Source organism: Oncorhynchus gorbuscha, linkage group LG02, assembly GCF_021184085.1.
Source record: "Oncorhynchus gorbuscha isolate QuinsamMale2020 ecotype Even-year linkage group LG02, OgorEven_v1.0, whole genome shotgun sequence".
Lineage (NCBI taxonomy): Eukaryota > Metazoa > Chordata > Actinopteri > Salmoniformes > Salmonidae > Oncorhynchus > Oncorhynchus gorbuscha.
Genome location: NC_060174.1, coordinates 76038936 through 76052651, shown reverse-complemented (window position 1 = coordinate 76052651; position 13716 = coordinate 76038936). Strand labels below are relative to the sequence as shown.

Sequence of the window (13716 nt, the reverse complement as noted above, 5' to 3'; positions counted from 1 at the left end):
AGACATTTTATTCCCCCTTCCCTGAAATGTGTAAATATTGGTCTATAAGTTCTGTCTTCCTGTATTCTACTGCTGCTGAAATGTTTAATCCATTCTATTGAGCCATTTACTTTATGTTCGTATTCTTCTCTTTTCTTATATCTTATTGTTGTTGCATTGTCCAGTAGGAGCCTACAGGTAAGCATATCATTGGACAGAGTATGCTATACCACGTGTATCCTGTACATACGACAAATACAACTTGAAACCCCCCTTCATGCACTTTTCATTAGATAATCCACTTATTGCTCCAACCCTTCAATACCGCCCCAGCACTCCCAGCACGGACCAGCTACTTACATATCCTCCCATATTGTAGTCTGTCGTCTCCTGCTACACTCAATCTTTATTGGTATGTCTCCGTCTTACAGGCAAGATTGTCTGTTGATGGTTCAATATGTACATCTTTTTCAGAACGGCCTTGCTAACAACGTCATGTATCTCAATCTCCCCTTCGACAAGCAGTTTAATTGCCTGGTATTGCTTTGTTTTCATACAAAATAACCATCCAATCTTCTAAGATTCTTCCTCCCTAACATCTCCATGGATGTGTTGGGAAGCTGTTGTAATGCCAGAGGGTTTATATCTAGTAAGGTGCTTATCTAGTACTCTTATTATAGTACTCTTATCACCCTTCATGTGCCCTGCCACTCTCACCCCCTCCCTCCTCTATTTCTTCGTTCCCCCTCTCTTGCACTATTTCCCTGCCTCACTCACTCTATCCTCCCACACATTCTTCAATCTCTCAATTGGTCCCCCTTTCTTTACTTCCTCCTTTGCCTTCTCTGTTTTTCCTACCACCCGTGTCTGCAATATCTGTCTTTCCTTCATTCCCTCTCTCTTTCCCATCTCTCCTTTTATAACCACCTCCTCTCTCTCCTTACCCATTCTGTCTCCCATCTCTTGGGTCATTCAACACCACTCCACTTCGAGTAGGTTCTCAATATACATAGGAAAACTAAATTGTAAGCAATTCTCTCTTTCTCTCTATCTCGCCCTCCCTCTATCTCCAGTATGCGTCAGCCGGATGCCTGCTGTCCCTCCACCACAGTGAGAAGCCTGATCACGAGGAGGTGTGCGAGTTCCGTCCCTACACCTGCCCGTGCCCCGGAGCCTCCTGCAAGTGGCAGGGCTCCTTGGAGGCCGTCATGCCCCACCTGATGCACGCCCACAAGTCCATCACCACCCTGCAGGGAGAGGACATCGTCTTCCTGGCCACAGACATCAACCTGCCGGGGGCCGTGGACTGGGTCATGATGCAGTCCTGCTTCGGCCACCACTTCATGCTGGTCCTGGAGAAGCAAGAGAAGTACGAGGGCCACCAGCAGTTCTTTGCTGTGGTGCTGCTCATCGGAACGAGGAAGCAGGCCGAGAACTTCGCCTACCGCCTGGAGCTCAACGGGAACCGGCGGCGCCTCACCTGGGAGGCCACGCCCCGCTCCATCCACGACGGCGTGGCGGCCGCCATCATGAATAGCGACTGTCTGGTGTTTGACACGTCCATTGCTCACCTGTTCGCCGACAACGGCAACCTGGGGATCAACGTTACCATCTCCATGTGCTGAGCGGCTCAGATGTGGAAACACAGACCTACAGGCTTCTCTCGTTCTCAGACTTACACATGCGATGGGCAGAAACTGGTGCACAGTGACTGACTGCCTGCACAGTGACTGTACCTGCCTCCTGTGTGATGCAGTAGACTGTGTGAGAGGATAGGTGGGATATGGAGAGGATGTGTGTGTTTTGCTGCTTGAGGCTCGTTGGCTCCCCATAATGCTTGGAGACTGGGCTGTAGAGTAGTTTCAGGGTTAGGGTGTTTGCCTGTCCTCTCATTGTGTGTGCTGGAGACAGTGTACAGTAACCTACATGGGGTGGGCTTTTGATGACTGATGCTCTACCCGCCCCCAGGACCCCTCCTCAACCGCTCCCACCCCACTCACCCCTACCTCCTCTTCTGCCCAGCCAACCAGTGCCAGGCAAGAAGGACACTACCAGTGTAAGAAAGGGCGGTCAGTCAATTGGCTGCCACACAGCGGTATTCAGAGAACCTCCACATCATCCGTGAATAGCCCCTGCAGATGCCGCTTCCCATCCTCACAGCGAATTAAGTTTCAGTAAGTTGGTCAGTGGACCAATCAGGCCTCAGACGCATATGGGCAGAGTCGGGACCTGAGAGTGACCAATGTGCTGCCTCGGTCTGGGTTAGTGTGAGCTAAGCCGGGGTTGTTCATGCCCTCCTAAAGGACTGCACTGACTACTAACCAACTCCTTACTTTTCAGAACCGCAAAACTCAACCGTTTTCATAATTAGGCTGTCAATTATAACCCCAACCATGGTGTGTATAATACATACTGGTGATAGGTCCTGATCTGGGTCCTGATCTGATTGGAAGTAAAAGACTGCATGTATGTCCGCCATGTAGAATAAAGACACTGATCAGGTGTTTTGGTTCTAGGCTCTCGTCATAATGCATCATAAAGGTTGCATAATGCCATCGTAAGCATGGTATCAAACCTGTCATAAGTACTTTTTGGTGAAACCCCAGGGCCTAGTTATTCACATGGATTCTGTATTACAATACAAACAACAAAGGCACATTACTTCTCCAAAGTCACACGCTCTGTTGCATAAAACTCTGATAGATTAAAGGTTAGCTTGTTTGTTAAAAACAGGTGTCATGTCATATTTAAGATGGCATTATGTTTGTTTTGACACAGAAATCATATTTGTAGTGTGCGAGCCAGTACCACTACAGGAGACGGTACCACTACTGTTATGATTGTGTTTTTGTTTCTCTGCAGCCACTCCTCGCCAACAGAGATGAGCAGCATGGCGGAGGCACACGTTTTCTTATTTGTTCCTCTGTATGTCTCGTGAAACCGTTTGTTCTGCAGAACCTGGTTTATCTTCGGTTCTTCTACACTCCGATTGACATACTGTAATATGGGGGTAGTTTTGACTCTTCCCCTCTGGTCAGTCAACCCACCACAGCCTTACTTTTGTACGTAACCTAACTAGCACTCCCAAGTTGGAAAGGCGTCTGTGAGGATGACGAAGTTGGACTCACTCAGACCCACCCTCAGTGTCTTCAACGGACTCTTGGTTTTTGTGGACTTTGGGGCAAAGTCCCATGGCATTGTGGGTAGAAATGGGAATTCCATAGTACTCCAGCCATGTACCTCGCCTTCACCCGGCGTCATAGTAACCAAGCAACCAAAAACCCACCTTTTCATAAAGTACCTCTGATGACATTGATCACAGACATGTCTGTAACCCAACAGAGTCCCCTCCTGCTCCCAGAGACACTGCAGTATACTGCTGATCACCTCTGCCCCGTCTTATAAGTATTTGTAATATGTAAATGTTGGATGACCATATATTTTCTAAAAGCTGATAGGAGATTCTGTGTTCGGTTGTGTTGATCTGAGACGTGTTTGTGTCCACGGTTACTCAAACTGTTGTACATAGGTTTTGAGGTTATTTTCAGAGCTGTTGTAACTACCTGCTATCCTATTTTATTCTAGTGGTCAGTGTCCCTGCCTTACCCACTGAGTGGACAGACATTTCTGCCAACACACTCTCCCTTGGGCAGCACAGCTCTGCAATTGCTATGGCTGATCTGTAATATCGACAAAAAATGCAAACTGTGACGCTCACCTTTTTGTAACATGGGCTTGAAGCCTTTAATGCTGCATCAGTTATCATGAGCCAGAGAGAACTGTGTGGATTTCATTAATTAATTGTTTATGGGGCAATGTGAGATCAAATCAATGAAAACTAAGAGTCAGTGTCCACAAAATTCGATTTCATGGTGCATTTGTTTCCACTGAAAACATCTTTAGGTCCAGATTTCTGCAGTTATGTTTTGGGGCGGCAGGTAGCCTAGTGGTTAGAGCGTTGGGCGCTCGAATCCCGAACTGATGAAGTAAAAAAAAATAATAATAATAATCTGTCGTTCTGCCCATGATCAAGGCAGTTAACACACTGTTCCCCGGTAGGCCGTCATTGTAAATAAGAATTGGTTCTTAACTGACTTGCCTAGTTAAATAAAAATTATGGGTCCCTGTCCATCCACGAAAACAAAAATGGTCCCGTGGCTGAATGTAGTTGAAGATCCCTGACCTTGGCTGTCATTATGTAGGCTATAAAAAACATGTCTAACTATAACTCTTAATCTGCTTAAGTGTTGTCCACTTGCACAATGTTTTGTTCCGTATGATGTGTCAGAACATTGAACAGAAACACATTCCCATCCAGCTGTAAATCACCTAGAATCATTCTACAAACCAGAAAAGTACACACATTCTTTATGTACCTCGGGAAATACAACCCATGTCTTGTACATTCATAGTACACATGACGTCATAGACATCTTTTGTACAGCCAGACCCAATACTTATTTTCTCCCAAGTTTAGCCGAATCCTATCCTGGGATGTTTCTATAACAGCTGTATGGGTGCAATTTCTTTACTTAATTTCAATTGGGTCCCTAACAAGTATTTTCTTTGGGACACACACACACGTTTTCCTCTCCTGTCCATCCCAGCCTGGCCTCTGTTAATCTGGGGCCCGGGTGAAGGCAGCGGTTGACCTCTGACCAGTCTGACAAGTGAAGCTCAGACCCAGAAGTCATTGAAAAAACGTTGAATATATCACATCACCTAGGTAACTAACATAGCATTGACGATCTATCCATGCAGCCAGTCAACGGGACGATCAAAATCCCAGTTATTCGAGTGTGGCTTGTCTGCCTGGCCCCCCACTGGAAGAGGATAAGGGTTAACTTCTCGTCCTCTAATATCTCTAATACCCCAGTTGGGTTTTTTCATTGGAGCCCCGGTGTGATGAGATTAATAGAACTGATGACATTTGCGGTGTTTCACATGCCAACTATCGACAGGTTCCTTCACACACTTAACCTCTTGGTGGAATTAAAACATTTCCTTAATGGCAGGATGTTCTTTACCTCTTTTTCCCTTTTATGTTTTGACAAAATGTTAATTTATTCTTGATATATATATCTATGCTTTGTTCTATCTTAGATGATTAACTATGTTGTGTTTTAAACATCATTCAGCGATACAGATGAATTGCAGTTAAAACCCTGTTGAGCAGGTATGAGCTAGTGATCATGTAAATACGATCTTTCTTTAGTCTGAATTATTCATTTTTCCCCCAAAGTATCTTGTTTGCCTTTGGTTCTTCACTGAATTACAAATTGTGTAATGTTTTGGACAGTCTCTTTTCACCCAAAATCACCTATTTTTGGAGCCAAGAGGAAGCTCCTATCTTGCGTTATCCATATTACTATGTGTCTGTATCACTTGAAATCCAATTTAAAAATAAAATGTTATTTATAAGGCTTGTTAGAAACAAAATCTCTTTGTAAAAAAACACTTCATTTTATTTACAACAGTAAATCATTGTCTGATTAAGCATTGTACAGCTGTTTGAGGGTAAAATTCCGATTGAACTGTGCTGCTGTTGTAGAAACAGGCCATGTTCTCATGACTCAAGTCGTCATCCACTGTTTGGCTCAGTCTCCACATAACAGAGAATATGGAATCAAAAGGCTTGATATGGCTTATGACAAATACTAACAATAAAACAACCAATCATATTAGTTCCATGGTCCCAGTTCCTGCTGACTTTCTATAGTGAAGGAAAGAATAAGATTTCACTCAGTCCAGTTGTCTTGACTACAATCAAGGCACTAATGTTACTTTCTCCTTTGGTCTCTCTCCCGACTGTGTTCTTTGTGCTTACTTGACCTGTCTCTTTCTGTCTCTCTCTTCCTGTCTTTCTCCCTGTCCCAGTCCCTCGCTCTGTTCCTCTCATTGTCCCTCTCTCTTTCTCCCTCCCTAGTTCTGTCTCTCTCTCTATCCCGGTCTTGGTTTTCTCTCTCCTTCCTGCCTGTCCTCTTGCTCTCCAACTGCAGTCCTCCATCTTTCCTCTTCTCATCCTCCCTGGGCTTCTCTCGCTCTCCTTCCCTCTCCCCATGGCGATTTCGGAACCCTCTGTCTACCTGCCTGTGTGTGTTCTGTGGCTCTGCCCCAGGCCCTGGTCTCTCTTCCCTGGCCCCCAGCCACTCCTCTGGCACCCCCCGCTGGCTGTACTTGTCATAGCCCAGGTCCTCCTCCTCTTGCTTCACCCTCACTGCCAGGGCAGGCCTAGGGGGAGAGACAGAGTGAGTCTGGGCTAGCCGCTCCCTCTGCTTCCTATCCTCCTTCAGAGCCTTCTCCTTTTTCTTCTTCTCTTTCTTGTCTGGGTTGGAGATTAAAGAAAAGATGGAGGGTCAGGTAAAGAGGATATGAACATGACACACACTGACAGCCAAGTTATCCTCCACTACTCGGGTGTCCTCGTGTCCTTGCAATTATACTGAACAAAACTATAAACGCAACATGTAAGTGTTGGTTTCATGAGATGAAATAAGATCAGACATTTTCCATAAACACTAAAAGTATCTCTCTCCTGTTAGTGAGCATTTCTACTTTGCCAAGATAATCCATCCACCTGACAGGTGTTGCATATCAAGAAGCTGATTAAACAGCATGATCATTAAAAAGGTGCATCTTGTGCTGGGGACAATAAAAGGCCACTAAAATGTGCAGTTTTGTCTCAACACAATGCTACAGATGTCTCAAGTTGAGTCAGCATGCAATTTGCATGCTGACTGCAGGAATGTCCAGCTGAGCTGTTGCCAGAGAACTAAATGTTCACTTCTCTACCATAAGCCACCTCCAACGTCATTTTAGAGAATTTGGTAGTGCTTCCAACTAGCCTCACAACCGCAGACCACGTGTAACCACGCCAGCCCAGGACCTCCACATCCAGCCTGAGACTAGCTACCCAGACAGCTGATGAAACTGTGGTTTTGCACAACTGAAGAATTACTCCACAAACGGTCAAACAGTCTCAGGGAAGCTCATCTGCGCGCTTATCATCCTCACCAGGGTCTTGATCTGACTGCAGTTCTGTGTCGTAACCCACTTCAGTGGGCAAATGCTCACCTTCGATGGTCACTGGCACGCTGAAGGAGTGTGCTCTCCACGGATGAATTCCAGTTTCAACTGTGCTGGGCAGATGGCAGACCACCTGTATGGCGTTGTGTGGGTAAGCGGTTTGCTGATGTGAACAGAGTGCCCCATGGTGGAGATGGGGTTATAGTATGGGCAGGCATAAGCTGAGGACAATGAACACAATTGGATTTTAGCAATGGCAATTTGAATGCAGAGATACCGTGACGAGATCCTGAGGCTCACTGTCGTGTCATTCATCCGCCACTAGATACTGACTCGTTTTCTGATCCCGCCCCTACCTTCTTAAAAAGGTATCTGTGACCAATAGATGCATATCTGTGTTCCCAGTTATGTGAAATCTGTAGATTAGGGCCTAATTAATTTATTTCAATCGACTGATTTCCTTATATGAACTATAACTCAGTAAAATCTTTGAAATTGTTGCATGTTGCGTTCATATTTTTGTTCAGTGTTCATTCTACTTTGCCGAAAGTTCTTGAATTTCAAATCCCCAGTCTAATGAGGCTGACACAAGCAGCAGACCTGGACCAGCTGGACCTCCATTAGTCTCGTCTCACCTTTCTTGGGCTTCTTCGCGGGTACGGCGTACTGCTCCTCTTCTTCGGACTCGGAGGATGAAGGGTCAGGTAGTTTGGGGGCACAGCCCTCCTCCCTCAGGCGCTTGGTGATATCATCCATGTCCTCATTGTCTTTGGGAGGGCGGTAGTTCAGCACATGGTCCACTCGGATGGTCCGCCCCTTTATCTAGATACCGACAGAGAGCAAGACACAGACCACAACACAATGAGTCATTCACGTCTTTTGCATCATCTAACCTTCATTTATGCACATCTACTGGTTTAGTCTCAATCTCTCTTGTTCTCTCCTTCTCAGCTGTGAGTGATTGCCATTCTTTACCTTGATCCCATTTAAGTTATCCACAGCCAGGATGGTGCTCCTCTGGTCCTCGTAGCAGATGAAGCAGAAGCCTTTGGATTTACCCGTCTTCTTATCACGCACTAGGTTGATGTTGGCCATCTCTCCATACCTGCAGACAGACATGAAGCAGGAACACACCTAATCTAATGCAAAGAACACTTCATTTATTCAGAATGGGGAAGGTTAAGAGGGAATAGGGGAAGATAAGCATGGAAAGACGTAATTGTATAGACAAAAACAGACTCACTGAGAGAAGACACAGACGATGAAGAACGGGGAGAGAAAGGACAGTGATTGGAGGAAGGGGTGTATGTATGGGACTCACTGAGAGAAGACACAGACGATGTCACCTTCCGTCAGCTCATATGGAAACCCACCTGCAGGTTAAAACAGAGGCACTGAAGTTAGAAACAGGCTTATAACTGCTGGTGAGATGGACTAGAGAGCAAGCCACTGACTGAATACAATTTAAAAAACACTACTTTGATGCCACCAACTGGTCAGCTGACAGTACACCTTAAACATGGCTGTAATAGCAGGGTTCGGATCAATCCTATTCAATCGCAGGGGTGTCTTTGACACAGCCTCTTACCGATGAAAATCCAGGCGCTATCCTTATACTCAGAGTGCCATGACACATTTTCCTTCACCCCCAATGAGGCCTCTCTCTCATTCAGCTCATTGATCAGTTTCACCTTGGTTAGGGGACTGCAGGACACAAGAGAGATGGAGAAGGACGAAAGGATAGAGTTGAACTTGCAATAGAATGCAGAATATTATCTCTGCTGATCCTGTCTTTGCTTTTTCCTTAACCCCCCATGGGGTCGTCTCATGAGGAACTAGAGACCATAATATATTTAAGTAATAAGGCACGAGGAGGTGTGGTATATGGCCAATATACCACAGCTAAGAGCTGTTCTTGCGGAGTATATCACAACCCCAAGAGGAGCCTTATAAATGTTTTGCCATACCCGTGGTATAAGGTCTGATACATCACGGCTGTCAGTCAATCAGCATCCAGGGCTCGAACCACCCAGTTATATATAGTAGTGTGTATTCATTTAACGTTAACATTATTGTCATTATAACCTAGCTAGCAAGCTAACGTTAGCCATGTTGACTGATGTTGCAGTACACGTTAGCTGGCTAGCTAGACCTCTTCACATGACCACCCCATTACACCTCAGTGGGTAACTAGGTAATCATTACAGCCGATACAAAATTTAAAACACATAATCGGTCACTTATACTCACTTCATTATGAAGTTATTATGAACGCAAACACGATGCTAACTTTAAAATGGAGCCCCCCCCTGACCAACATCAGTTTCCGGCGCGTCATACTACGTACAGGGGTTTGTGGGAGGTGTAGTTCAAAGGCATGCTCCCTTGTTCTCAGTATTGAACAACTTTTATTATAGAAATCGTACAAACAAGTCCCACAGAACAACTGCATTTCAATATTCTATTCAATTATTCAATTCCAATGGTATTTTGTGATTAAGCAAAAGCTCTCTTCAATGCCACTGATGGCCGCATTGGCCTAAACACTGACTTTTATTATCTCTTTTCTATATGAAATCTACTTTTATAGCACCATCATTCCTCATATCACAAAGTGTAATTTTATTGGCTAGTTGTAAAATATTAACTTATTTATCCTAAAAATAAGTGTTTATATGACAAGGAAGTGCTCATGAATGAATAATCAATCGTCCATGCATTCTATCATTTATTTTGAATAGCAACCACTCAAACAATACTATTCTACCTACCTCATATCAAGGTTTTATCATATATTTCCACTATGGTAATTTATGAGAAAATTATAAAGCAATTCTACATTGACATTATGAGTTAATCCTTTGTAGGAAGTATTGGCAATAAAACACATTCACCATGTACCTCCCTAGTGGAGATAGTAATACACACTACTTTCCCAAGAAATTAAATACTTTGTCAATTTTTTAAAATATATAATCCCTGACTGATCAGGGAACAACCATTTGTACACACAAAAGCTGTTCCCCTTCAAAACACCTACACACCTCTCAGACACACATAGACAGTGAGGTTGATGGGAATGCAGAGGGACAAAGTGCATACTTGGCAGAGATAATATCAATTAGGTTAGTGGAGGAAACAGAGCAAAAAAAGCAAATAAGCCCATCTGTTCCATGGTTTAGGTTCCATGATGTCTCCACATCCATTATCTCACTCTGTTATTTTTTCCCCATTTGATTGATTTCGTCAGTTAGTTGCTGTCGCTAGACGTGACGTAAACTGTTTCTGCCAGAAATGGACAAAGCTCTAAGCTGCCACATTAAGCATTTTCCAAATTGGTTCAATCAACCTCAATGAGATGTTCTTAAAATGTCTAAGTCATTCACAAGGGGGTTGAGGCAGAAAACGGTACAGTGTGGCCCTCTTCACTGGTGACCGTAGGAAAGGTGGGGTCCAGGCTCATGGCAACGTCCACAGATATAACAGTATGAGTGGGTATACGCAGCTCTGTCTGACATCTCTCACTAGCCTCTGACACGGCTGTGTTCCTGACCCTGTCCTTAACACAGCAGAAGAGGGCCCCGATCTGCAGCCGCACCTCCCTCTGCCAGCAGGCGTACACCAAAGGGTTGATGAGGGAGTTAGACAGCCCCAGCAGCCACAGATCATTCTCCAGCACCTTGTACAACTCACAGGCCTCACACAGCACCTGCACTGCACACACCACAAAAAAAGGGCACCAGCAGAGGGTTAAACAGCCCACCAGCAGAGCCACGGTCCTCAGGGCCTTGACATGGCCCCAGTAGCGGCTACGCTGGGGCAGCCTGGAGCCGGCCTGACGGGCCTGGCGGATCTGCCTCTGATGGCCGCAAGCTATCTTCAGAATGTCCAGGTAGAAGTAGGTGAAGACAGAGAGGACGGGGAAGAAGACGGCACAGAACACCACAATGATGCCTTTGGGACGGATGACAGAGAAGAAGGTGCAAAGGCTGCTGCTTTCAAAGTCTCCCTGCTGGAGCTGCCATGCCATGCCTGTGGAGCAGAGGGGAATAATAACATTCTATATTTATAGTATTTTGAATATTCAAATTAAAACAATGATGTTCGTTATCAAGTTGATCAACAATCAGTGTTGGGGTCAATTATAATTTAGTCTATTCAGGAAGCACATTGAAATTCACAAATTGAGTCTCAGCTTATCCCCCTGAATTTAAACGTAACCCTGTTGTTAGGGACATGTGTCCTCTCTGAAATAAGATAATTGAGGTTAGTTGTTCCACCTGGTAGGAAGCCAACGGTGAGGGATACCATCCAGAGTGCTACCAGGGCCCCAGTCACAGTCCACCTCCCAGTGAGCCGGGAGTAGCGCAGCGGCAGCTTGATGGCCACGTAGCGGTCCAGAGAGATCAGGAACATGGACAAGATGGACGCAGTTGAGGGGGAGATGATGAAGGCCATGCGGAGTAAACACTTGGTCTTCTGTGTGGAGTGCATCAGGAGTAGCGGTTGAGTAATTGGAATAGTTCCATTGTTCACGGTATTGTAATTTTGAAACACGTCTGTGACAATGCCAGTGATAGCCAGGCCCACCAGGATATCTGCCAGGGCCAGGTTGAGCACGAAGCACCAGCTCTGACTGCCCTTCCTGCGCATCAGCTGAAAGAGAGCAGCCACCACCAGTAGGTTGGTAGAGATGATGAGGAGAGAAGCCACACTCAGGACCCATCCCATCATTTCTGGTGTCATGAAAGTGTATACAACAGGGGTTAGTATGAGTCTCACACCTGGCATCATGGCAGTGAGGTTGGCACCCGACTCTCCCATCCAGCCTGTCTTATTGTAAGCTGCCATTGATTCCTTTACAAGATCTAAGTATTGTATATCTGAGAGATTTCCCCCCAAAACAAATAAATTATATCCACCAACATCCACTCCTTCTGTTGTATATTGGTATCCAAATACCAATTTGTTCCTCTTTGAACTGTACTTAATGTCTTTCTCTGTCAAACTCCTTGTATAACAGAAAGAAATTCCACAACGATAACCTGAGCTATTAAGTAAAAAGCTCTTTAGGAAAAAATGAAGAATGTTCAATGGGTACTCATCCACTCCCGATGTGCCTTTGCTCCTCAGAGGGCAAAGTATCTCCCCTCCTCTCTCGTCTGTAGCTGTGGTTCCTCTGCATCCGACCCTTGTCCAGCTTGCTCTCTGGTTATCATCCCAGTCCCCTCAGAGAGTCCCTGGTGCAGACATCCGGGATGACTGGGCCATTTTCCACAAGGGTTCACCACGACCACTGAATCTGGGTTAATGACAGTAGTCTGCAGTACAAACATCAACACTACACTACACTAAGATAGATCTGCTTTTGATACCATTTGTATCTTTATCATAAAGTCATTAGTGATTTTATTTTTGCCCATCCATTGATGTCAATAAGTAGGGCAGTAAGGAAAGAGAGGAAGAGTTTTCTGTGGCATGTCTCTTGGGAAGACCCATCTGCTTTGGGAAGACCCATCTGGCAGTTGTCTGTAGACTAATATGTGGGTCCTTTAGAAAACACACAGAATTTAAAAAAAATCCAAATCAAGGCACAAAAGAAGTTATAAAAAAACATCTACTCCCACTTACAGTACTATAATCAATAAAGACTATCTGCTGTCTTGGCTCCTCTAGTGTCTAAAATGAGTTTCAGCAAAAAGGAGGTATAGAAGGAATTTTCATCTTGAGAAGCCTCTTCATCTTGACACACAACTCACAGTGCTGTACAGAATATGCTGTGACTAACCACTGTATCTGTGTCTCATCAGTGGCTCATCATGGCTAAGTGTTTTATGTATGTATTTATACAGCTCTAAACAAACTGAGAGGCAAAATAACCAATAGGGAGAGAGAAAGTGTATGTTTGCCAGACAGGATGACGTGAATCTCCATACATGTACAGTATACTGTATGTTATCAGTCAACTACTTCTGTTTTACGTATGGGAAGCATTGCTTTGGGAGACAAATCTACCCTGCATAAATTACTACCCAACTTCCTCATAAGTGTATGCATTTACACTCTCTTCTCTCTCTCTCTCTGTGACTATTTCTGAACTTCCTGCTGCTCGTTTTAACCCTCAGCAACAACCAGGTCAGTCCAAACAATATCACCAGGGTCTCATCAAATACAGATTTTGACATTATCGATCATAGTCTGCTGCTGGAAAAACGTATGTGTTGTCGCTCGCACCTTAACATTGTCAAGATGCGACAAAACTAGTGCCTGTAGAACCTGCCTTGTTAAGAAGGTAGTGCATCACTTTATTATGGACAAACTTCTCCCCATTTTAGCTACTACTGCATCAATATGTTTTGACCATGACAGTTTTACCAATATTTAACTAGGCAAGTCAGTTTCAATGACAGCCTAGGAACAGTGGGTTAACTGCCTTGTTCAAATCTGGCAGAATGACAGATTTGTACCTTGTCAGCTTGGGGATTTGAACTTGCAACCTTTACGGTTTCTAGTTCACCGCTCTAACCACTAGGCTATGCTGCCACCCCAATCTAGGGTTACTCCAAAAAAAGACTAAAGAAAATTGCAATTGGCTCAGAACAGGGCGGCAAGGCTGGCCCTTGGATGTACACAGAGAGCTAATATTAATTAATATGCATGTCAATCTGTCCTGGCTCAAAGTGGAGGAGAGATTGACTTCATCACTACTTG

At 44.7% G+C, this 13716-nt stretch overlaps 3 protein-coding genes across 8 annotated transcripts in view; 1 reads left to right on the top strand and 2 right to left on the bottom strand.

Annotated features, from left to right (window-relative positions):
- LOC124009966 (E3 ubiquitin-protein ligase Siah2-like) overlaps window positions 1-5270 on the top strand; it is a 52270-nt gene extending 47000 nt beyond the window's left edge. For both annotated transcript variants that reach the window (XM_046322238.1, XM_046322246.1), the window contains exon 2: window positions 1053-5270. In XM_046322238.1, coding sequence (XP_046178194.1) covers window positions 1053-1604 — 552 coding nt within the window. In that variant the 3' untranslated portion in view covers window positions 1605-5270. The remainder of the gene's footprint in view (window positions 1-1052) is intronic.
- A 148-nt stretch (window positions 5271-5418) lies between these two features.
- On the bottom strand, window positions 5419-9380 carry LOC124009945 (RNA-binding motif protein, X-linked 2-like). Of its 5 annotated transcripts, none has more exons than XM_046322204.1 (6): window positions 9256-9380; window positions 8594-8709; window positions 8327-8378; window positions 7981-8110; window positions 7641-7827; window positions 5419-6304 (listed from the first exon to the last, which is right to left on the bottom strand). In XM_046322204.1, exons 1-6 carry the CDS (start codon window positions 9258-9260, stop codon window positions 5760-5762), a joined length of 1035 nt encoding a protein of 344 aa, XP_046178160.1. In that variant the 5' UTR covers window positions 9261-9380; the 3' UTR covers window positions 5419-5759. The 5 variants fall into 5 exon arrangements, with proteins under 5 accessions (XP_046178160.1, XP_046178158.1, XP_046178169.1 ...); XM_046322202.1 differs by lacking the exon at window positions 9256-9380 and adding an exon at window positions 8973-9216; XM_046322228.1 differs by lacking the exon at window positions 9256-9380 and adding an exon at window positions 8973-9218 and having other exon boundaries at window positions 6061-6210.
- Window positions 9381-9386: 6 nt separating this feature from the next.
- LOC124009939 (glucose-dependent insulinotropic receptor-like) lies at window positions 9387-13354 on the bottom strand. Its single transcript, XM_046322192.1, has 2 exons — window positions 11286-13354; window positions 9387-11037 (listed from the first exon to the last, which is right to left on the bottom strand). The coding sequence occupies exons 1-2, from the start codon at window positions 11854-11856 to the stop codon at window positions 10388-10390; spliced, it is 1221 nt and encodes a 406-aa protein (XP_046178148.1). The 5' UTR covers window positions 11857-13354; the 3' UTR covers window positions 9387-10387.
- Between the last annotated feature and the right edge of the window lie 362 nt (window positions 13355-13716).

Coding starts and splice junctions, on each gene's coding strand:
- LOC124009945 (XM_046322202.1), bottom strand. CDS start 8,995: ATGTATCAGACCTTATACCACGG. Junction 7,828..7,980: donor ATAACTTAAATGGGATCAAG/GTAAAGAATGGC, acceptor GTCGGTATCTAG/ATAAAGGGGCGGACCATCCG. Junction 6,305..7,640: donor CGCGAAGAAGCCCAAGAAAG/GTGAGACGAGAC, acceptor TCTCCAACCCAG/ACAAGAAAGAGAAGAAGAAA.
- LOC124009939 (XM_046322192.1), bottom strand. CDS start 11,856: ATGGCAGCTTACAATAAGACAGGCTGGATGGGAGAGTCGGGTGCCAAC. Junction 11,038..11,285: donor CACCGTTGGCTTCCTACCAG/GTGGAACAACTA, acceptor TCTGCTCCACAG/GCATGGCATGGCAGCTCCAG.